General features: G+C 40.2%; 1 protein-coding gene across 1 annotated transcript; it reads right to left on the reverse strand.

Annotated features, from left to right (window-relative positions):
• Nucleotides 1–14533: 14533 nt before the first annotated feature.
• On the reverse strand, nt 14534–15694 carry LOC127122936 (uncharacterized). The gene is made up of 2 exons (XM_051053207.1): nt 15128–15694; nt 14534–14998 (listed from the first exon to the last, which is right to left on the reverse strand). The coding sequence occupies exons 1-2, from the start codon at nt 15692–15694 to the stop codon at nt 14534–14536; spliced, it is 1032 nt and encodes a 343-aa protein (XP_050909164.1).
• Nucleotides 15695–24851: the final 9157 nt, after the last annotated feature.

Consider the following 24851-nt stretch of genomic DNA (forward strand, 5'->3'; position numbering starts at 1 on the left):
ATTTTCAAAAACATCTTTCAAAAAGAAAACTATTGTTACTACCTCTAAGCCTCTGGAACTTCTTCACATTGATTTATTTGGTCCTGTGAAAACAACATCAGTCAATGGAAAGAAGTACGGACTAGTTATTCTTGATGATTTCAGTCGCTGGACATGGGTGAAATTCCTTTAACACAAGAGTGAGTCTCACTCTGTATTCACTAGTTTCTGCTCCAAAGTGCAAAAAGAATTTGACTCTAAAATCATCAGAGTCAGAAGTGATCATGGTGGGGAATTCGAAAATAAATCCTTTGAGGAATTATTTGACTCTAATGGAATATCCCATGATTTCTCCTGCCCTAGAACTCCACAACAAAATGGAGTTGTAGAGAGGAAGAATAGGACACTCCAAGAGATGTCCAGAACTATGATCAACGAAACTAATGTGGCTAAGCACTTTTGGGCCGAAGCTGTAAATACAGCGTGTTACATTCAGAATAGAATCTCTATAAGACCTATTCTGGAAAAGACTCCCTATGAACTGTGTAAAGGAAGGAAACCAAACATTTCATATTTCCATCCATTTGGATGCTCTTGCTTTATTTTAAACACTAAAGAACATCTGAACAAGTTTGATTCCAAAGCACAGAAAGGTATTATGTTAGGATACTCAGAACGCTCTAAAGGCTACAGAGTATACAACACAGAAACCAAAATTGTGGAAGAATCAATTCATGTCAGATTTGATGATAAGCTTGACCCTGAAAAGTCAAAGCTAGTTGAAAATTTTGCAGATTTAGAAATCACTCTTGCAGGATCTGATAAAGCTCCAGAAGCAACTGCCACTCAGAACTCTGAGGAATTTATTTCCCCAGTAATCCCCAAGAAAGCTAAAAGTCGTATCAACGTATCTGAAGAATTGATTCTGGATAACAAGGACGAACCTGTCAGAACCAGATCTACCTTCAGGACCTCTGAAGATACTCCTTTGGGACTAGTGTCTCTGATCGAGCCTACGTCCTGTGATGAAGCACTTCAAGATAACGACTGGGTTTCAGCCATGCAAGAAGAACTATATCAATTCACAAAGAATGATGTCTGGGATCTTGTTCCCAAGCCCAGAGGCACTCACGTCATTGGAACCAGATGGGTATTCAGAAACAAGCTGAATGAGAAAGGAGAAGTCGTCAGAAACAAAGCTCGACTGGTAGCTCAAGGTTACAGTCAACAAGAAGGTATTGACTACAATGAAACCTTTGCTCCAGTCGCAAGGTTAGAATCTATTCTTCTTCTTGTATCGTTTGCCATTAATCATTCTATTAAACTATATCAAATGGATGTCAAGAGCGCATTCCTTAATGGTTATATATCAGAAGAAGTGTATGTCAACCAACCTCCAGGTTTTGAAAATCCAAATTTCCCAGAACATGTTTTTAAACTTAAAAAATCTTTATATGGACTTAAACAAGCTCCTAGAGCTTGGTATGAACGGTTAAGTAATTTTCTTCTGGAACACAATTTTATCAGAGGGAAAGTTGACTCCACACTCTTCTGTAAGAACCTTAACAATGATCTCATGATATGCCAGATATACGTTGATGATATTATTTTTGGTTCTGCTAACGCCTCTGTTTGTCAAGAATTTTCTGAGTTAATGCAGGCAGAATTTGAAATGAGCTTAATGCAAGAACTAAAGTTCTTTTTAGGAATTCAAATTAACCAAACTTCAGAAGTCACGTACGTTCATCAAAGCAAATATATAAAAGACGTTCTGAAGAAATTTGACATGGCTGAATGCAACTCTGCAAAGACTCCCATGCATCCATTATGCATTCTTGAAAAGGAAGAAGTCAGTAAAAAGGTTTGTCAGAAGCTCTATCGTGGTATGATAGGCTCCCTTCTCTATCTGACTGCTACTCGACCTGATATTCTCTTTAGTGTCTGTCTCTGTGCCAGATTTCAATCAGATCCTAGAGAAACTCACTTAACAGCAGTTAAGAGAATTCTCAAATATCTGAAAGGAACCCCTAACCTGGGCCTGATGTATGAGAAAACATCAGAGTATAGACTTTCGGGTTACTATGATGCAGATTATGCAGGAGATAGATTGGAACGAAAAAGCACATCTGGAAACTGTCAGCTCCTAGGAAACAATCTGATATCCTGGGCCAGCAAAAGACAATCAACTATCGCTCTATCAACTGCAGAAGCAGAATACATCTCAGCATCACTGTGCACTACTCAGATGCTCTGGATAAAGAATCAGTTAGAAGATCTGCAAATCTTCGAGAGTAACATTCCCATCTTCTGTGATAATACTGCTGCCATTTGTTTAAGTAAGAATCCCATTCTACACTCCAGAGCTAAGCACATTGAAATAAAACATCATTTTATCAGAGACTATGTTCAGAAAGGGATAGTAATATTGAAGTTCATTGATACAGATCATCAATGGGCAGATATCTTTACTAAGCCTTTAGCTGAAGATAAATTTCTTTTTATCTTAAAAAATCTGAACATTCAAAATTGCCCTGAATAAATTGTGCCTCTGAAGATGTATAATGAGACTCTGACATAAACAAATGAGCTTCTGCCTCTGACTCTGATACTTCTACCAAGTTAAGAAGATATCTGAGTTAGAAATCTCCAGGAACCAATCCTTTGGTATTCCTGAAGATCAGATAAAGCAAACACGTGGAGTGAATTGCGTCTAACCTTGGAACTTCTAGACAGCTGTCCAGAAGAAATTCAAAGGGCAGACATTTGAGATCTCATTGAGCAGTGCGCATACTGTTGGGATTAGACATTCATTAATGAGCCATAATCATTTCTCCCTCTAGCGTGCTAACTTGATTTCTGTGCTAACGCTAATTTGTGTGTCGTTTTGCATGCGTTTTGTGTAGGGTATTTAAACACTTCTCTCACACTTCACACACACTTCACTCTCACTCACTTTCTCAAACCAGTTCTCTGAAGCATTTCTGCAAGCAGTTCATCTTCATCTCGTTCTTCATCAACAATGGATGCTCAACAACAATCAGTTTTCAACTATTCTCAATAAATGGAATCCAGCAACATAGCCTAAAGCACAAGCATTCCCACTCCAACAGTTACAGGCGTAACTATTACACCAGTTTACAAGGAGCCTCATATACTTGATCGTGAAGCTCATATCAACCTTGCAACTCCTTTTGAGAAACTGGATGTTTTGTGTGAATCACTGGTAGATTTCAACATGAAGAGGAATGGAGTAGACCTAACTGAAGAACTCCGTCAACAAGGTTGGGAAAACTACTTTCAACGGCTCTATGGCCCTGTTTACCCAAACCTCATCAAAGAATTCTGGAGATTTGCTGACGCTGACGACAACTTCATAGTTTCCTTTGTATTGGGGGTCAAAATAGTGATTACTGAGAAATCAATTGCCTCATTGCTGAACATGGAGAAAGCTGGAGGAAGAAGGATTTACAACATAAATCCTAGGGCAAGGTACATTGCTCAGGAAATCAACCCCACCATCTTCAAACTCAACACAGAAGGCAATCCATCAAAGAACAAAGAACTTCATCAGAACCTCCGAGTATGGCTCAAGATCATTCTGGGTACCATTCATCATCGCCCAGCATCAAATTCATCAGACTACATCAATACAGATCAGAAATGTATTCTGTATTGCATTCACAAGGGTCTGAAGTTGTGCCTCCTAGCCCTCCTCTTCAAATATCTCAGAGACTCCGTACGGGAGACCAGGAACAACATGAAACCCAGAACCTACATCCCTCTGGGAAGACTTCTCTCTGATGTTCTGATAAAAAATGGGCATGTAGATCATCTGGAGAAAAATAAACTCATGGAAGATTTGGCAATAGACACTGGAAGGCCTCTGAACTCCAGAAATCTAAAGAGCATGGGGATTCTGAAGAAGATTCAAGTCAAACCTACGCTGGACACCTCTTGGGACGATTTGAAAGATCAGAGGAAGATGCCACATGGTCTCGCAAGGTTCTACAAGAATGAACCCAGAGAGGCAATCCTCCACTATCTCCAACGTCTAAAGGATGAAGGAGTAGACATCTCAGACTTCAGACTATACGATATGCTAGATTCAGAATCAGACTTCGTTAAGTTCAAAAGAGGTCCATCTGAAAAGAAAGCTTCAAGAGCAAAGAAAGCAAGGCTAGGAGAATCTTTTGAATCAAGACCTCCAGCGCCTCTACAAGAATCCTCTGGTAAGTCTGCCCCTACTATTCCCTCTGAACCATTTTTGGCTTCCTCTACTCCTCTACCATCACCAATCTTCACCCCATCTGAAACCCCTCCTTCTACAACCAGAACCTCACAACCTTTACCAAAATTCAATCTTGCCCATACCTCTTTACCACCTTCAAAAGCTGAAGAATTAAATCAAACCACTTCCTCATCCACAGCCCCAGAATCACCTCCCTACTTTACCATTTCCTCAGATACAGAACACTCTGACCCAACTTCTCCAACCCTAGCCCAACTTCAGGCTCAAAACTTTTCCTCTCAACAACCAACCCAACCTCCACCTGAAGTAACTTCATCACAACCAATCATCACTCTTTCTGTAGTTCAACCCTCTGACCTTCATACCTCTGACACTATCCCTCCAAACCCTTCCGCTGAACCTAAACCTGAATCTGAATCTGAATTTGAATCTGAACCTGAATCTGAACCTGAACCTGAACCTGAACCTCAAACACTAAACCTAAGCCCTCCAACCTCTCCACCTCAGACATCTGATCCTGAACATTCCTTGCCTACCCTAGAGGAAGCCATTATGCTGTTCGCAGAGGCTTCAGTACAAAAGGTCAAGTCTCTGACCATAAACTCTGGCATCAGTGATGATCCTGACTCTATAAGGACACATTGGAACAGAGTCATTGGCTGAATGAATTCTGAGGCTTTCAAACTGAAGCACATCTCTGAGCAAGTCAGAAACGACTTCATCAGAGATGCTGAGGCAAGACTACAAGAGAGACTTGCCAGAGAAGCTGAAGAAGAAGCTAGAAGGCAAGAAGAAGAAAGAGCTCGACAAGCAGAAATCCTAAGGGCCAAGGAAGCTGAAGCCAAAGCACTTGCTGCTGCTGCTGCTACTGCTGAAGCTGAAGCACTAGCTGCCGCTGAAGCTGAAGCACAAGCTGCTGCTGAAGCACAGAATGCCTTAACTAAGGGGGGGTCCTCCTCTGTCATTCCTATGGTTCTCAAGACACTTGAAGAACTTCAGAAAGACCAGAAGGAACTCAGAGCCAGAATGGATAAACAGAACACCGTCAACGATAATATTCAGAACATGCTGACTCAACTGCTTCAGAGAAGGCCTCCTCCTCCCAACCCTTAGGCACTTAGGATCTTTTGTTTGTTGCCCTATTTTCCTTGTTTCTGATGTTTGTTTTTCTTGTCCTTATCTCTGTTGTCTGTTATCTGGATATATAAAATGCTTTTTCTTGATTATTTTTGTTTAAGTCTTTTTGATTCTGACAAAAAGGGGGAGAAATCAAATATAGCTCTGATGAAAAATTGCCTAATTCCTTAAGCACTCTGCAACATACTTTTCTTAAAAATAAATTTCTAACATTGGACTTAAGAAATTGCAGAAGGTATCGAAACTTCATTGCTTGGAAGCTCTGGTAAGAACTTCTGAACTCCCTAGCCCATTTCAGGGGGAGCTCACTTCTATCTGATCTGATTCTTTTAATGTTTCATCTGCTAATTGAGTTTGTTTAGTCATCATCAAAAAGGGGGAGATTGTAAGAACAAAAACTGTTCTACAACAGATTCCAAGATTTTGATGATAACAAAGGATGAAACCAAAAATGGCACTCTAACGAAAAGTTTCTAAGTGTGCAGGACTCTAAACAAAAAAGAAAGGAATCTGATTGCGTCATCAGATACAAAATCATATCAGAAGATCAGAAGCATCTGAAGTAGAAACACGCTCAAGAAGTTCTAACTCTGAGCAAAACAGCAGAATATCAGAAGCATCTGAAGAAGGAGTGCACTCTAGAGGTTCTGACTCTGAACAACGGTATATCATTCCAGAAGCTCTCAGCGTCATCTGAAGACATCATCAGAACTCTTAAAGATTCCCAGAGCCACGCAGACTCTGATATTGGACTTCCTTATAGAAAGAGTAACGGCAACTTCAATCTCAAATGGAAAGAAACTATTATTGGAAAGAAGTTATTCAGGGAGACAAAGTTGTTTTGGCAAGAAACAACAGAAGTTATGGCATTAATTCCTATTCAAGACAAATCATCTGCCATCAATTTCAACGGTCCTTTCACCCCTATATAAAGGACAGCAAACAGCATTGAGAGATACACCAACGACATAAACGTTTTACTCTCTCTCTCTCTCAATCTTTCACGAAGCTTTTGCTTAGAACGTGAAACATTCTTTTGATCTTACTGTTGTAATATTTTGCTTATCCTAGAAGCACTCTAGATTACATTGTCTTTTTATCTATTGTTTTATTTCCTCAAGTGACTCTGCGCAGTCTGTATACTTGAGAGGACTAAGAGATCTTTCTCTTAGACGTTGGTTGTAAACTATCTTTCAAGAATAGTGGATTAAGTCCTTGTTGAAGGCGAAATCACCTTGGCCGGGTGGACTGGAGTAGCTTTGTGTTATAAGCGAACCAGTATAAATTCAAACCCCCCTTTCTTGTTTTTCTAACCTTCACTGGGGAGGAGTTGAAGGTGTCGGAGAAGACTGGCTCTGGGCAGCCATGAGTGACTCCATTAGGGCAGTCAATCTGGCCACTTCCTCTTTCAGCTCACGGTTCTCTTGCTCTAAGTGATCCATCAGTCTTAAAATGTTGGCTCTAGTGTAGTACCGGTGAGTCAGCTTGTCTTCAAAATAAATGAAGGACACAGAGTTAGACCACAAGGCAAGGGACCGGAAACAAAACCTACTTATGCATATGATGCATGCAATGTTTGTGCATATGATTTGTTTTTTATTTCAAAGGAACTTTAGAGTTTTATTTGCAAATTCTGGAAATATTAAGCATTTTATCACATATGGAAATATCTCATCAAATAATATCAGGGAAAAGAAGTGCAACATCGTCAATCATATACAAGAGAAAAGGAAAATAATCGTCTTATGGATCCCTAGAAACAATCATCTAAAGCTCGGGACACAGGAAGATAAGATGCGCGAAGCCTCTTCACCTCCCTCTCGTAGGCTGCCTCCATACCGGCCTTCTCTTTGGCGAGTCGATCATACTTCCTCTTCCAGAACATAGAAGACTGAGGAAGTAGAGAAGTCCATACATCATCAGGGTCATCAATAACCTGATGCTCGAGAAACTCAATCAACGCATCCTTCTCCTTAATCTGCTGAAGCAACTCTTCACGTTCACGGATCCAGGCACGTGAACGGTCTTCGTCTCTCAACTCCTCTACTCCTTGATTAGGGAGGGTTGAAGGCCCAGCCATAATCATAGGTGTAGGTCTCGGATACTCGTAAGGCATGAGATACTTAGACACCCTCTTCCTAACCCAAATAGTGTAAGGCTCCAAAGCGATGCAATTCTTAGGACCCAACTCTTTCCTTCCTTTCCTATGAATCTTGCGCCAAGCGCGGACCATCCTAAATTTCAAGCCTTGGGGATCTTTACCATCCTGAAAGAATACACCCTCTAACAGAATGTTATTGGGTTTATCCTTTAAGGGGAACCCAAGCTGCCGACGTGCCAAAACCGGATTGTAGTTAATCCCACCACATGTACCAAGAAGAGGTACATTGGAGAATTCGCCACAAGAGTCAATAATCTACACACCATCATACACATGGTTATACCAAGAGATATCATCATTAGTGAGAGACATAAGTCTCATGGACCACCGTAGACATTCCTTGTTCTCCTTGAAAGCGACCGTCTGAGGTAAGTGAGAAATAAACCACTTATACAACAGAGGCAAACAACACACAATGGCGCCACCACCCTTTGCATTCCTCATATGCAAAGAGAAGTAGGTATCGCCCAACAGAGTCGGAACGGGATTAAGAGTAGAGAAGATCCTAATAGCATTCACATCCACAAACTTGTCGATGTTGGGGAACAATACCAATCCATAGATGAGAAGTACAAATATGGCTTCAAAGGCATCCTCACTCATGGCCTTCCCATATATAATAGCTTGAGCAATGAGGAACTCAGAAGGGAGACCTTGAATTCCACCTTTGGTAGTCATATGAGCACCAACCAGAGATTCATCTATGTGTAGCATGTCAGCTATCTCTTGAGAAGTAGGAATACTCTCCAAGCCACTGAATGACAACTGGTCTAGAATAGGTATACCCACAAGGTAAGCATACTCCTCAAGGGTAGGCAAAAGCTGGAAATCCGGAAACGTGAAGCAACGGTACAAGGGATCATAAAACTGCACCAATACACTCACCAATCCTTCATCCACCTGAGTAGTTAGAAGAGGAAGAAGCTTCCCAAAACGAGCCTTGAAACCCAAAGGATCTAATACATAGGATGTCAGATTCCTTAACTCTTTCAAATCTGGTTGTTTGAAGCTGTACTTCTTTGTATTCCTTCTTTGTCTTTCCATGTCTGAAAATTTTGCAAATAAACCCCTTAAGTTCCTTGAAAATTTTCTTATTTATTGATGATATGGATGCAAATGGGTGCATGAATGCATGAATGCAACAATCACACTCAAGGATCAAGCAAAGCACACCAAACAAAGGTTATGGAATGGATCATGTTATCCTTAATATCAATCATCCATTTTGGTGGATTATGGTTTACACCTTATCAACACCCAAGTTCCATTGATATTAAGGATTCATGAACGGATCAACCATGAATCAAGGGTTTGTTGTAAGTCACGAGCATGGAGTTTGGTTAAGAACCACCCAAAAGGGAGTGTACTAGGGTTTAAACCTGCCAAACATGTTCTACAAGAGGTTCCCATAGTCATCATCCCATCTTTTAGATATTATTGGAGAAAGGACTACTCGTATTCCGAAAATATTCTCAAGAGAGACTCTTATGAGTGTAGTATCACGTAACAATCGTATCAAATCTTACACTTGAACAACTTTTGCACTACATCCTAAGAATAGGCCAAGATGGGCTTGGTAAACTAAGGTCCTTGGCTTCTAAGGTCTATATTGGAAAGAGTAATGTCTAACCACAACTTACTTGTGTGACATTATTGATCCCAACATAACCTCCACCAAGTGAATGGACTTGCAAGTCAACTTGCTAAGGAATAACTCCACACAAGTCGACAAGACTATGCCATTCTCCTATCCTAAGTGCACTCGAGTTTGGGTATAGAACTCATCTCACAAAGATCACCAAGCATACAAGGAATTAATATCAAGCAAATCAATCATTACATACAATACAGTAATCCCAAATTTGCACCAAAATATGTCACACAAAGAAAAATAAATATACAATACAATACAACAAATATGAAAAGTAGGCAAAACCCACTAGGATTTCATTCATCCCCAGCAGAGTCGCCATTTTTCTGTAGCGGGGTATTCGTTACCATTAGAGATATTGACTAAATCCAAGGTAAATCATATAAGTCGAGTCGCCACTGCACTTCTATTTATCCAAAGGAATGGTTAGAAAGCGAACAAAAACCTAAAAGTTTTATCGAATAAAAAACTAGTAAAAATGTCAGAGATCTGGGTAAGGGGGTTGGTTATGCAATGGGAAGGTATTAGGCACCCAAAGCATCCTAGATACTCCTAGGGAGCCCTTTTCACATTTGTTGCAAAGGTTGTTGTTTTTGTGAAAATTTATTTGTGCAAACATGATTGAAGGGATGAGAAAAGCGTGTATGTTTATCTAATGTACTACTTACTAAAAGAAGGGTCAAAAGAAAATGACTCGTATGGACGTCGTATCCACTGCATACGTATCTCATCTGAATCTGAGAATCAGAGTCTTCGTAGCTCGGCTACCTATGGGTTAAAGAGGAGTGTGCTCGCTAAGACATCGCGTCTTATGCCTACGTATCTCATCTGGGATGAAAATCAGAGCAAAACGTAGTTCGACCACCTATGGGGTAAGGGTTGTGTTTTGGGGTGAACGACGTTACTACGCAATCTACCGGATGCTCGACCTTTGGAGACTTACTCGCCTGTAGTAGAAAGAGATAACGTGTTCTTAGGAGAAGAAAAATCAATGAGTTTGGGGTGTTTAGGGATGCTCATGCAAAAAGGCAGTCCTAGATGAAGGAACCGCACTACCTTAAATGACATGCCACGAGAGGCTATACGAAACCTAAGAAATCGGTAACATGCGGGAAAAGTAAAGGGATCGGGAGATCTATCGTACGGATAAAGATCCGAAGTAACAACAATTAGATAAATAAGAAACCCAAAGACTCTTCCAAGCTAAACACCATCAAAGAAAGTGAGTCAGTACAGGTAATCAGAATAAACCTCCAGGTGGTATCCCACAAATAAAGTGGAACACCAGGCCATCTCTACAAGAGTCATGTGAGCCCTCACAAAAAGAACTCAACAAACAGGTTAGAGAAACAAGATAGGGTAATCAAGGGTTGCCCCCAAATCAAAATGTAACCACATGAATCATGCCATTAAAATTCACAAAAAGCTCACAAAAAGCAACCAAGGGTAAGAGGCCTAAACCTCTTGTCAAACACATGCATCAAAATGGTATCAAATTCACCCATAATACCTCATACATTCAGAGCATTCAAATTAAAAGCATAAAGTAATGGGAATAGGGCAAACCTGACTGGAGAGATCGATGAAATTGAATTGCCCGGTTGGGTTTGCAAAGCAATCTGAGGGTTTATATGAGATGGAATTGGTTCTTTGCGGATGAGTTCCCTTCAGTCTCTGGAGGTTGCTCTGAACTCTGTTAGCTCTTTTCTCACTATCTTTTTCCCTGCCAGGGTAATAGGAATAGAATGGCCTTTTGTTTCACTGAAACTCTGAATTTATAACCTGATTTTTGTGGACCTGTGGGCTCAAATGAGAGAGGCCCAAGTCCAAAAATTTTCTGTTATATTTTATTTGTTTATTTATTTATTTATTTTTTTTTCGTTTTTTTAAACACGTGGGCTTCACCTAGCGAGCATGACAGTTCAAGAAATTCCTCTGAGCGTAGGTGATTCTGGTGGCTTTTCTTGGGACTCGCTAGGCGACCCATTCTGCTCGCCTAGCGAGCATGACAGCTCATGAACAAACTTTTGCTCCTTTAAGATTAACGTTTTGACTGACGAATAGACCGCATTTGAACCTGTTGGAAGTATCTCAAGCCATTCCCTTGTGTTGACTGATCATCTAAGTAGAACCCACAAAGTGTCTTGGATGATACTGAAGCTTCAAACAAAAGATGTTAGTGACACATTTTTATGCTTTTGGTTAGTAAACAAAAGTAAGAGAAACAATGATGTATAATTCAAGCATGCTTGGTGATCTCAAACCAATCACAAGGAGTCCCACCCAAAGGCAAAGGGAACCAAGATGCTAAAGATCCTCGAGGCAATGCAAATGCAATGTTATGATGCCATGAGGGATCTTAGGGTCAAAATTGGGGTATTACAGCATCCATGACCATTGGTCCGACGTCACATATGACGAACCGACACCAGGGTGCATGGAGTCCTCTAGTGGAGTAGCAAATTGCTCCTGATCCTGCATCTCTTCCTGTACTTCTTCCTCCTGGCGGTCACTTGCAGCAAATGTGTCAGCATTGTGCTCGTCCATATCATCTTGGGCGACACTTTCATATAGCCAATTGGTCGTGTTTGCAATGCTAATGCATGCAGGGTCAGGAAGAGCCATAATAAACTGACCCAACCTCATTAAGGAATAATAATCAGAAACTTGTGAAATCATACCTTGTTGGACCAATGCGTGCATGTCCAGTTTGCTCTTACCTGCTACCGGTGTCTCATTAAGTGCATCAGGGTCATATCCGAAATGATGGGCAATCTGAGTGATGATGCCCCCTATTGAGATTCCCCATTGGGCTGCTCTCCCCACGCGACCTAGATAATCTGCAGCAAATGTTGCAACACTTACAGCTACCCAGTTTTCCATGGAAAACAAAAATAATAGCTCCCTCTGGGTGGATACACTTGTACTGTCACCCCTTCTAAAAAGTGTGAAAGCCAACACCTTTTGGGCATACCTGAAATAGGGATTTTGAATACCCAATGCCTTCGCCCCTTTCGCCACATAGTCGGATCGTCCCGTAATGGCCAACCAGAACATCTTAGCATCAAAGCTATTTGGTACGGCTCCGGGGCCATAAAGGGGTAGGCGAAGAATTTCACCCAGCTGCTCCACTGTCAACTCGTGGTTGACATTGTATAACCTGAAAGACATTGTTCCTCCAAAGTACATTGTTGTACCCGTCCAACTTGTTTTAAGCTTGATCTCAATTGTGCTCAAAAATTCTAATGTGATGCGCTCATAGATTGGCGCTTCACAATGCACAAACTCAAGCATTCCAAAAACATGAAACATCATATCCAATTCTTCAGACATACCTAATTGAAATATAGTATCGGAGCAAAGATACCTTCTCGGAGTGATTTTCCGTTTGACATGAGATGCGTACCTCCGTTCATGCTCTGGGTTGTCAACGATTATGTCATGTGAATTTGGACGACGGATTGTCCGTTTTCGTGGACGAGATGATTCCGCATCTGCTTGCTTCCCTTTGGAGATTTTTTTGGCGGTATTTTTGTTTCCTGAAACATAATTTATCAACCAAAAAAATTAAGGAAAACAAAAAAAAATATTATTGTAGCTTTGTAGAGGACGACGAGTAGAACAACTTTCGTGAAGGGTGCCGGCAATTTGGACGGAGCATGACAATAAAGATGAGAGCTTTAAGGGAGTTTGGTAATGGAGGAATGTAAAGAAAATGAGAGGAAAGAGAAGGATGATGTGAAAATGAGAGAGAGAGTGAAAGAAAATCAGATTTTATTGGTAGATGAAGGGTAAAATGTGTTTAAGTGGTGAAAATTTCGGGTGGGGTCCACAAAAACACAAAAAGACGAAATTTGAAAAATATGGCCGTTGGGCCTGACACGGGTTGCCGTGTCAGGCCATTGTAATTTTAAGGCATCTCCCAGTAGGGCTGACACGGGTCGTGTCAGCTCACACGGGCGTCCATATCAGCCTACTGTAAAAATTGGTTTTCCTTTGCTTGCCTGACACGGACCGTGTCAGGTGACACGGGCGCCCGTGTCAGGGCCTTGTTTTTTCAAAATTTTCGACTTTTCCACTGTTTTTGGTTATATCCCTGTTCTTCTGGTATCCGACAATCTTATATGGGTTTAACTCAACCCTTCTCTTCTAAACTGTGCGATGTAATCGCGAACCTACGAATAAACCTGTAAACACACCATACATGGAAATTGTTAGATAGAAACCACGTGGGTTGCCTCCCACGAAGCGATGTGTTTAACGTCGCATGGATCGACAGTCGTCTCCCTCATCCTTGGAGACGAACATTCTCAATCAGACCACTTTCCTGCTTCTTATAGTAGTGTTTCAACCTTGGTCCGTTTACCTTGGATGTATCCCCATTATTTGGATTTTTCAGTTCTATAGCTTCATGGAGAAAAACTTTGTGAACCACAAACGGACCCGACCACCTGGATTTCAACTTTCCTGGAGGCTTTAATCTAGATTTGAACATGAGCACTAGTTGTCCTTTGACAAACCCTTTTCTCTGTGGCCTGGTGTTGTCAAAAATAGGATACATAGGACCTGCATCCAACAATTTCACCGCCTCTATAGTAGCAGGACATTTTCCTTCCGAATTTAAAGACACGTCTTTGAGGTTTTCCCGAAGTTGTTTCAACTCCGTTCCTTTCTTTGGCTCTTCACCCTCCTTACTAGACTGAGGTAGGCATAAATCCTCCAACCGATGTGGTCAAGATCCTTTCCACGAGGTTTGTGCATCCAGCAAGGCTAGCACTTGAGGGTCCCCATTGTCCTCTTCTTCATCACTGTCGGAATTGGACAAACACAACACTCTTTCTAAAGGTGACAGTGGTGCATTCAAAGGGCTATCATATGTCGTCACCTGATTCAGAGCCTCTATAGTGTGACTGGTACAAATATCATCTTTGTCTTTCATGGTGTTTCGAACATTGATTTTCAATTCCTCATCATAAACCTTCAACGTCATGGTTCCTTCTTCTATGTTGATTAAACACCTTCCCGTATCCAAAAAGGGTCTCCCCAAAATGAGAGGGATCTCTTCATCTTCCGGTATTTCAAGAATTACAAAATCCACCGAGAAAACAAACTTATCAATCTTCACCAGAACATCTTTAACAATGCCATACGGTTTTTTGACCCAATGATCGGCGAATTGGAGTGTGATCCTGGTATCTTTCACAACCCATATACCAAGCTTGTCGTAAATGGAATACGGAATGAGACTCACACTAGCTCCCAGATCAATAATAGCTTTGTTGAACGACCTATCTCCAGTAGTACATGGGATGGTGACAACTCCTCAATCTTTCTTCTTTATCGGAATCTTCATACCCTACAAAATAGCGCTACAAGTTTCGGTTAGAATAATTGGTTTAATGTCGGTGGTACGCCTCTTCGAAATGATATCCTTCATGAACTTGGCATAAGTAGGCATTTGTTCAAGTGCCTCCAACAAAGGAATGTTAATCTCTAGCTTCTTGAACAACTCTAATAATTTTTCAATGTTTTTCTCACGTTGTCCTTTTTCCCCGTTTCTAGTGGGAAAGGGAAGCTTAACAACCAGCTTAGGCTCAATGACTGTTTCTTTTACAACAGGTTTCGGTGCTACCACTTCTTCCCTAACAACTTCATTTTCTTTGATCTCCAAGTCCACTTCGATCAATTGGTCTTCCTCTTCATCCACTTCCTCGACAACTTTATCCGATTTACCACTTCTTGTTGTCACAATTCTCACATTATGATGCTCTCTAGGATTGGGCACAATTTCACTAGGTAGAGCACCTTGTGCTTGAGAACTCTATGCTAATTTCTTAGTGATTTGATCCATCTGGACTTCAAGATTTTTAATGGATGTTATCGTGTTTTTCTGATAGTTCCGGGTTTCTTCTTGAAATTGAATATGATGAGCTGCCATCCTTTTAATAACAATCTCCCAAACAGCCTTCTTAGGGGCATGTTGTTGATGTTGTTGTTGATATTGAGTTTGGTAGTGACCATGTTGAGGAGCGGTTCCTTTTTGGTCTTTCCATGAGAAGTTGGGATGCTTTTTCCACCCTGGATTGTATGTGTTGGAATAAGGATTATTTTGCTTCAAAAATATGATTTCCTCCACTTGTTGAGGAGTTGCAAAGCAATAGCAAGTTTGGTGCGGACCACTACAAATTTCACAACAGACAATAGGAGCCGGTTGGACCTGTGCCGCCTGTTGGGTACCTATATTCATCTCCTTCAGCTTCTTCTCAACTTCAGCGGCTATAGTATCTTCAATACGGATCTTAGTAGTTTCCAGCTTTAAATCTATAACTCCTTCTGGTTTTCTTTGATACCTATTGTACAACTCCATGTGCTCATTAGTAGCAATAGCTTCAATGATCTTCTTAATACCGGTGGCTGTCGAAAAATTTGTGGAACCACCGGCTGCAATATCAATCAGCTGTTTGGTCTTTATTTTTAGACCATTCACAAACATCTGCATCTGTTTAGTAGCATCCATATTATGAGTTGGGCAGGCTACTAGTACTCTCTTGAATCTCTTGTAGGCGTCTCCCAAAGTTTCCCCGTACTTCTACTTAAAATTCAGAATTTCATACCTCTTCCGCAGAAATACCGATGCTGGAAAATACTCATTCAGGAAGGCTTTTTCCATTTCTTCTCAAGTTGTGATGCTCCCGGAAGGTAAAGAATAAAACCATTCTTTAGCTTCTTCCACTAAGGTAAACGAGAACATTCTCAACTTCTTGACTTCTTTAGTGTGACCATCAATTTTTAGAGTGTTGCTCATGGTCAGAAACCTCTGCAAATGCTTGTTTGCATCTTCGTCCACTTTTCCAATAAAATGCTTCCTTTCAAGCTGATTAATGGTACTCTGGTGCAACTGGAAATTAGCCACGTTCACTGGTTGGTTGACAATAGTTAATCTGTCGGTTTGTGCATTTGCACCTCCGTAGTCTCCCAACAGTTTTTCTGCTGGCGATGAAACATCAACCATAGTTTCGATCTCTCTATCAAAACATGAATCTGAGCTTGAATGGATGGAAAGTTGTTCTTCGTCTGATTCCAATCTGGCTAATCGAGCTTGTTTGAGTCTTGCCCACAAGGTTCTCTCGATTTCTGCATCAAAAGGAAAATTAGTTGAGGCCTTACCCCGCATACAAATATATGACACAAATTAGTTTATATAACCGAATAAAATATTTAAAATAACGAAAAATAAATTTTAGTTGCAGAGCAATAAAATTTCAATTGAGATAATTTTAAACTTATATTTGGCAGTCCCCGGCAACAACGCCAAAAACTTGATCGGAAAAATAGTAAGTGTACTATTTTCGCCGATGTAGTAATAAGAGGGATGTTTCCCAAAGATCGATCTCGAGGATTGTGCAGCAATATAGGACCATCAGTCACTCAATTGAACAAAAGTAAGAGTTTTGGTTTGGTAAAATTCACTGTAAGGAAAAATAGAGCAAATAAATATTTTCACAGATTAATATGATATGCCAAAGAAGGTGTTTAAAAATCTCCTGTAATGACCCTTGAGTGTATATCTCCTTAATACTGAACATTGTTTCAATTACCAGATCTTAAGATTATTTCCCCCTAAGACCTCGGAGGAAAACCTTTGGTATTCAGTCTAACCTCTAAGTCCTTAGGTGATTATAATGAAACCGAGCATTTTAAATTAACAAGAATAATCTGGTAATCATAGGGTATCCCTAGTCCTAGGTGATCTCTACTATGGTTTCACTGTATGAAAACCTTAACCATTGCAGTCCTGCTAATTGTTAACCATACATCAATCTTAACTTTTGCCAAAAAGAAAGCATTACGCAAATCATACAGCGAAATTGAAAGCAAATAACACGTATTAAGGGAAATCAAACATCAGAGTCATTACATGACCAATTCAGGGACACCCCCTGGCATTGGGGGGTTTAGCCTATCATATTATTCAAATCAGATACGAAGTAAAATTGAGACATCACAAAAAGGTCAGAATTCCATTGATCTTCAATCACGTCCGCTCTTGAAGGATCTCCGTTCTTCTTCCCTTTTCACTACTTCAATCTTGATCGTCTCCAATTCTCTCTCCTGTAAAAAGTCCCCCTCTCCATATTAAAATCCACTGTAAATAGTTCCTGATGACAATTTTCCTTGCGTAAAAGTCCAAAATGCCCTCCGGGATAAGTTGTGCCAAAAACAACACAAAACTGGAAAATCAAGTGCCCAAGCCAACATTGGCCGTGTCAGGCAACACGCCAGGCCGTATTGGCTTCTGGGACACAATGCCCTTGACACGCCCCTTCAGGGAGGCTGACACGGGCCGTGTCAGCTGACACGGGCACCCGTGTCAGCTCCCTATTTTCCATTTCCATGCCTCTTCTCCTGACACGGCCCGTGTTGGCCAACACGGGTGGCCGTGTCAGGGCTACTATAAGTCCCTTTTTTCTTCTCTCGACGGGTCCGGAACGCCTGTTTTGCTTATCTATCCCTCCGGTGCACTTGTTTATTCCTGAAACCAAAAGAACTACAACCAAAGGACATAAAATGGAGTATGATGAGGCATATAACATGTACTCAACAAATAGAGACACAATACCAAATATATAAATAACTAAACAAAACAATAAAATAAGTGAACTAATGTGTTACCGACTTCTTACAAAGGTGTCGAATGAGTGTCAGAAAACAAAGAGAATTGGAGATTGATCAGACACCATTCCACTCTTTACCAACTTCTGGACTTCATACTTGAGGGGGTAACAATTCTCGATATCATGACTGGGAGCTCCTTGATGAAAAGCACAGCGGAGTTCCGGTTTGTACCACCATGGGTGTGGTTCAGGGATTTGAGGAGGATTTCTTGGTTGCAACAAGTTCTTGAGAACCAAGGATGGATACAATTCTGCGTACATCATAGGAATTGAGTAAAAAGAGACCTTCTTCCTCTCAAAATTTAACTGTTGTTGAAGATGATTGTTGGTATTGTTTTTGTTGTAGGTGTTTGTTCGTTGTGGTGGTTGTTGTTGTTGACGTTGTTGTTGTTGAATTGGTGTTGACTGATTGTTTGAAAATACTGGGATCACTGGTGATACTTGATGATGATGTTGATGGGGTGGTTGATTTCTTCTTACATGAGGCCTCCTTTTCCTCCCCACGAAAACTGCATTAGCTTCACTCTCCTTCTTCTTACCAAAACTATTACAATACCTCTTGCTAGACGATGCTTCCTCCTTAGCTAACCGTTCCTCTCGGACACCTTCTTCTAGCCTCATCCCCATGTTTACCATCTCGGTAAAATCACTGAGGGAACTGGCAATCATCCGCTCTCCATCTTTGCGCATACTCCTTAAATGTCTCCTAATCCTTCTGAGACAATGACCTCAACTGGTCCCTATCTGAAGCCATGTCCATATTATACTTGTACTGCTTCACGAGTGCTTCGCCCAAATTATTGAACATGCAGATGCTCGCACTATCCAATCCCATGTACCACCTCAACACGACACCGATCAAGCTGTCTTGAAAATAATGGATCAACAACTGATCATTATCGGTTTGAGTAGACATATTTCTGGCGTACATCACCAAATGGCTGAGTGGACAGGTATTCCCTTGTACTTTTTAAAGTCAGGCACTTTGAACTTCACCAGGATCTTCACATTTGGAACCAAACAAAGTTCTGCAACACTCTTTCCAAACATATCTTTACCTCTCAAGGTCTTCAACTCCTTACGCAGCTCAAGGAATTGATCCTTCATCTCATCCATCTTCTCATAAACATCGGGACCCTCAGACGACTCGGAATGATAGATGGTGTCTTCTACATGGGGAAGGGTATGCACAACAAGGGGTGGCACAAACATGACCGGGCTAAATGTCGACATGGAAGCAAATGTAGGTGTAAAACCTTCAGGCACAAAATTAGGCGACATTCCCCACGGGAATCCGGCAGGCATGTTGGGTGCTAAGTGAGCAGCAGTTGCAGGAATGGTAGAGGTAACCACCTCTGAAATGACAGTCCTCTGAGGAGGAGGAGTTGCAGGTGTTGGAGAAGACTGGCTCTGAGCAGCTAGTAATGACTCCATCATGGCAGTCAGACGGGCGATCTCATCCTTCAGGTCTTTGTTCTCTTGCTCTAGATGATCCATAATCTTTGAGTGACTGGCGCGAGTATTGTATTGATGATTCAACATGGCTGAAGCACAGAAGAAATACCAATAAGACATCTGGCGAAAGAGAAACCTGCTTATGCAAATGATGCATGAAATACAATGCTTGATTGTTTTTATTTTCAAGGAACTTACTATATTATTTACAAATATATATGTATTCAACAATAATTGCAACAATTTGATATGGCCATGAAATCTCTTTTATTTATATAATTGGAAGGATTACACTGAGTACAATTTCAGAAACCAAATAAAAAAATACAAGAGAAAAGGAGACTAGTCATCCTAAGGATCCCTAACAACAATGTCATAAGATCTGGCTACAGACGCGTACTTCCTTCGAATGCATCGGATCTCGGTCTCAAAAGAAGCCTTCATTTGAGTCTTCTCAAGGACAAGCTGGTCAACAATCTTCTTCCAAGCAACGGAAGGCTGAGGCATACTAGAGGAAGATGAAACCTCTGGCCCTCTCTGTCTCTTTGTTACTCGATCTTCAAGTAACTCAATAAGTGCATCTTTGTCGTTACACTCAAGCTGCAACTCCTCATGCTTTCTGCTCAAAGCATGGAAACGCTCTTCCCACATATCCTTTTCTTGCTTCATCTTGGCGAGGGCGTCTTCCAACTCCTCTACATCTTGGTTAGGGAGAGTTAATGGCTAAGCCACAACCACATAAATAGGTCTTTCACAAGCATACTACATCTTCAATTCCAAAGCTCTCTTTTTCACCCAAAGAGTGTAAGCTTCCAAAGCTACACAATTGCATAGACCATGCTCGGATGTTCCATTCCTATGCACATTATGCCAAGCATGCACAATCTTCTGCTGTAAATGTTAGGGATATTTACCCTCTTGATAGAAAAGACCTTCTAACTGAGTGTTATTAGGTTTATCTCTCAAGGGGAACCCAAGTTGACGACGAGCCAAAGCAGGGTTATAGTTAATTCCTCCTTGTGTACCAATCAGAGGCACATTAGAGAATTCACCACAATAATCAAGAATCTCCAAACTATTTAATGAAGGATCATACCAAACTATATCATCATTAGTGAGAGACATAAGTCTCTGAGACCACCTTCAAATGCGTCTGAGGCAAGTGCGAATAAACCACTTGTACAAAAGAGGAACACAATAGACAATAGTTCCACCACCCTTAGAATTCCTTAGGTGCAAAGAGAAATACATATCACCTAACAAAGTAGGCACATGATTCCCAATCAAGAAAATTCTAATGGCGTTAATATCAACAAAACCGTCAATGTTAGGGAACAAAGCTAAACCATAGATGAGCAACACAAAGATGACTTCAAAAGCATCAACACTACCGGCTTGAGCAAAGGCAGTAGCTTCCTTGATGATGAAATCAGAAGTCAACCCACATAATCCTTCTTTCTTCACCCAATGAGCCTCTATCTCACACTTCTTCAAGTGAAGAGATTCAACTATAAGATGAGATCTTGGGATCTCCTCCAATCCAGTGAAAGGTACCTTGTTAGAAACAGGTATTCCCAAGAGATGGGCATACTCCTCTAACGTAGGCACAAGCTGATAATCAGGAAGAGTGAAACAACGGTAGAGAGGATCATAAAACTGAACCAAAACACTCAGAATTCCTTCAACCACATCAGTTGATAAGATAGACAGAAGCTTCCCATGACGTTGCTTGAAATCCAAGGGATATAATATAAAAGATGCTAGCTTCCTTAACTCTTTCAAATTTGGGCATCTGAAAACTGTACTTCTTAGTGTTCCTTCGTACACAATCCATGGTCTGAAAATATTTGCAAATAAGACCTCAGTTCCTTGAAATTTTCGCGTGATGAATGTTATGATACGCATGAATGCATGAATGCAACAATCACAAATAAGGGATCATACACAAGGCAAACAAAAGTCAAGGGATGAATCAAGTCATTTTCAAGATCAATCATCCATTTTGGTGGATTATGGTTTTCACCTTATCAACACCCAAGTTCCATTGATATTGACAAGACTTGATTGAATCAACCAAGAATCAAGGGTTTGTTATGAGTCTGGGTAAGAACCATCCCAAAGGAGTGAATTAAGGATAAAAACCAGTAGATCATGTTCTAAAAAGTTCCCAAAGTCTTAACTCCATCTATCGGATATTACAGGTTAGGATGACTGACTCATCAAGCTATGGATAAGCTAGACGTCAATTAAACCAGAGTCGCCACCGCGCTTTTATTGTTTCCAAGGGAAAAGGGAAAAGTACGAACAAAACCCAAAAAGAAGAAGTTTTCAAATCAAAACTTATAAAATGCCAAAGATTACAGGTAAGGGGGTTGGTTACACAGAGGGAAGGTGTTAGCACCCAAAGTATCTTAGGTACTCCTAGGGAGCCCTTTTTTGTGTGCATATGTGTTTTTTGTACAAATGATGTTTGCAAATAAAGCAGAGTGTGGGGATGAGAAAAGAATTCATTAATTATATTTTTTTGTTTGACAAGACCTTCGGACTTGTGCCTACGTACCAACATAAAAATGAGGGATCAAAACCTCGTAGTTCATGGTATCAATTTCAAAGTGAGTACATTGCTTTTAACAAAAAGTTAAGTTTTACAAAGACAAAAGGGCCTAAAAATGGTTTGAATGAGTGTTAGTTATTTTTGGCTTTCGAAATTTTAAGTCAAGTATAATTAAGTTTATTTACAAGTTTGATTAAGAAAAAGTTTAAAAATGCAATGGCATAAGACCAAAGTTTCTAATTTGCAATATGGTCAAAGTTTAGAAAAAAAACAAACACAAGCAAAGAATATTTTGAAAGGAGGGAGAGATTTGAAATTAAAGAAATGGGGAGGAGATGAAAAGTCTAATCCTAAGCATAAATCTAAAAGTTGAGAGTTGAAAAGATCTGACCAATGGACTGCAATCCAATATACAAGAATGTCATATAGAAACCCACATTTCCCTTGGACTTTAGAATCAAGAAACAAACAATACGCATATAGCAAGTTGAAGAGCAAGAAATCAAATAAAGATAACCATATCCAAGCTTAGCAACTCCATGATATTCTTCAAAATTTCCCATGTATCAGATGACTCCAAAGGTGGCATTAGGCAAAGGTTCAAAATAACAGCTTCACCATGATCATGTTGCAGATGAACTCAAATGGATCTTCAATTTTGTATCATATGAAAGTTCACTTCACAAGCACTTGGTTTCAAGAAAGTTGGCATTGGCCAAGTCCTTTGCATAGGGAGTGTTACCTAAATTCTAAGTCCAATAGTCTAAGATCAAACCAACAGTCCACACAAAATGTTTTTTTAAGGTTTTTGTTCTTATTATGTACATTAAGGTCAAAAGACCACACAAACAAACAAGTATAGCTCAAGTGTGGGAGGCAAAGTTGGCGCTCAAGGGTCCTCAAATCTGATGCAAGGGCCTCTTATTTATAGCTCAAGCAAGTGTTATTTGCACCTTTCAAAATGTTTCCAATTTTGGCAATTGCATGATGCATGCTTGCATGGGCGTGTACAGGCCCATGAAGCTACTCAATTAAGTCCACAATTACATGAAATTGAGTCTGAATGTGAATTGGAGTGCAAGGCAAAAGTGTGTAGCTGCTTGAAGATTGACCTTGCCAAATGATGCAGCCTTGTCCAAAATGAATGAATTTGGACTCTTTAGAAAGGTTAAATCAAGGGGAACAACTCTTACGTTGAACACTTTTCCATTTGAAACTTGTATCATGATGAATTTTGAAGTGGAAGTTTGGAAATTTCAACATGTCAAAAACTTTTCTAAGTGTCAACCCATATGTTCAATTATTCCATCTTGGCTAACTTTTTATGTGAGCTTCAAATGAGAAACGTGTCTTCCTCAAAGTTGTAACGCTTTTAAAAACCTTCAAAGTAGTCACAAATTTGACCTCATTTGGATTTGGGATGAATGAGTTATGCATTTTTGAAGTTGAGGAAAATCACTTGTTCAATGGTACTGGTCCAAAATGACCTATAATGTATCCTCATATCACATGCTCATAAAAGTTGAATTAGCTCTTCCTCCAGACATCAAACTTGAAGTAGACACCTTGAATTTGATTTTTCAACTTGGAAATATTTCATATCATAAAAATTGGGCAAGTTATGTCCTTGGGAAGTTGACCTCCAAATTAGGGTTTAGACAAAATGACCTATAATCTTTCACCATAAAAAATAACTTTCCAAGAAAAACGAGCTCTAGACCTCAACATGGGAGTAGTTTGGAATGTCATTTAGAGTAACTTTACTCTTTGAATCATTTTCTTATAATAAAAATTGTAGGAGATAAGGTCTAGGGGACCCCAGTTTTGATCAGATGAATTCTTCTAGTCAACTACCATCAACCAACTTGCTAGCTTGAAATTATATTGAGTTTTGGGACTCATGTGAGATCATATATGCATAAGATGATGAAATTTGAAGTATCCCTTAAAACATTGGATTAATTGTTGAAGAAGCTTGGTGAAGAAGTTACACAAGATACCCAGATGAACTAGGGTTTCCAAGGCAAACCAATTCCAAACTCTTGATGCTTTCTTGACGAAAACAACATGTAAAGATTATAGGGACTCATATATGATGTCTTAAACCCTAGATATAAACTCGATAGATCAAAGGTGATCATGTGCCCTACTTGTAAAAGAGTTAGACAAATGCAAAGACATATTTTTGGTATTTTGGTTAGTAAAAGATAAAGTATAAAGTATGATACAATCACATGGTGCTTGGTGATCTCTCCCAATACAAACCCAATAAATGAGGGTTAAGTAGGATGATAAGGTGTGATCCCAATGCCAATGTGTATGATGAGATAACATGAGGGATCTTGGGGTCAAAATTGGGGTCTTACACCTACTACCAGTCGATTGATAACTTAACAAAGGTAATAAGTCAAAGGGAATGATTACCAACTACCAGCCAAGTGGTAACTTAACAAAGGTAACCAATTAGAAAGGGGGACCAAAAATTATACTAGGAATGAACTAGAGAGAAACAGTCCAATAAGACTCAATCCAAGAAGGGCATGAACTCAATTGGAGATTGATTCCATCCAGATAATGAACTGGATGGGAAAAATGAAATAAAATCTTCCACGAGGATCAGACTCAAAGGGGAATTAGAAAGAATAAACTCTTTCTGCTTAAGGTAAACACTCTATTGGAGAGAGGGCGCACACACTTTGTGGGGAGAAAAGTTCCATAGAGTGGTGGGGAAGCATAGAGAAATGAAAAATTCTCAAATAAACATCATGATGATATGCACATGTGTATGATTATGCTGACAAAATAAGCACAAAGGGTGTGAGACTGATAACACAATACAACTAGATACTCGGCTAATCTCAACAAGATGGAGATGCTGGCAGAGATTTGTTAGGGATCAAACCACTCTTGCAAATTGATGCTGGGGAGACTGTTATACTTGAAAATCAGGCCCGGGGAAGTCACTGAGTTCCATTCTTCAGGATCTTACA

This window comes from Lathyrus oleraceus, chromosome 2 (genome assembly GCF_024323335.1).
Source record: "Lathyrus oleraceus cultivar Zhongwan6 chromosome 2, CAAS_Psat_ZW6_1.0, whole genome shotgun sequence".
NCBI classification, from domain to species: Eukaryota; Viridiplantae; Streptophyta; class Magnoliopsida; order Fabales; family Fabaceae; genus Lathyrus; species Lathyrus oleraceus.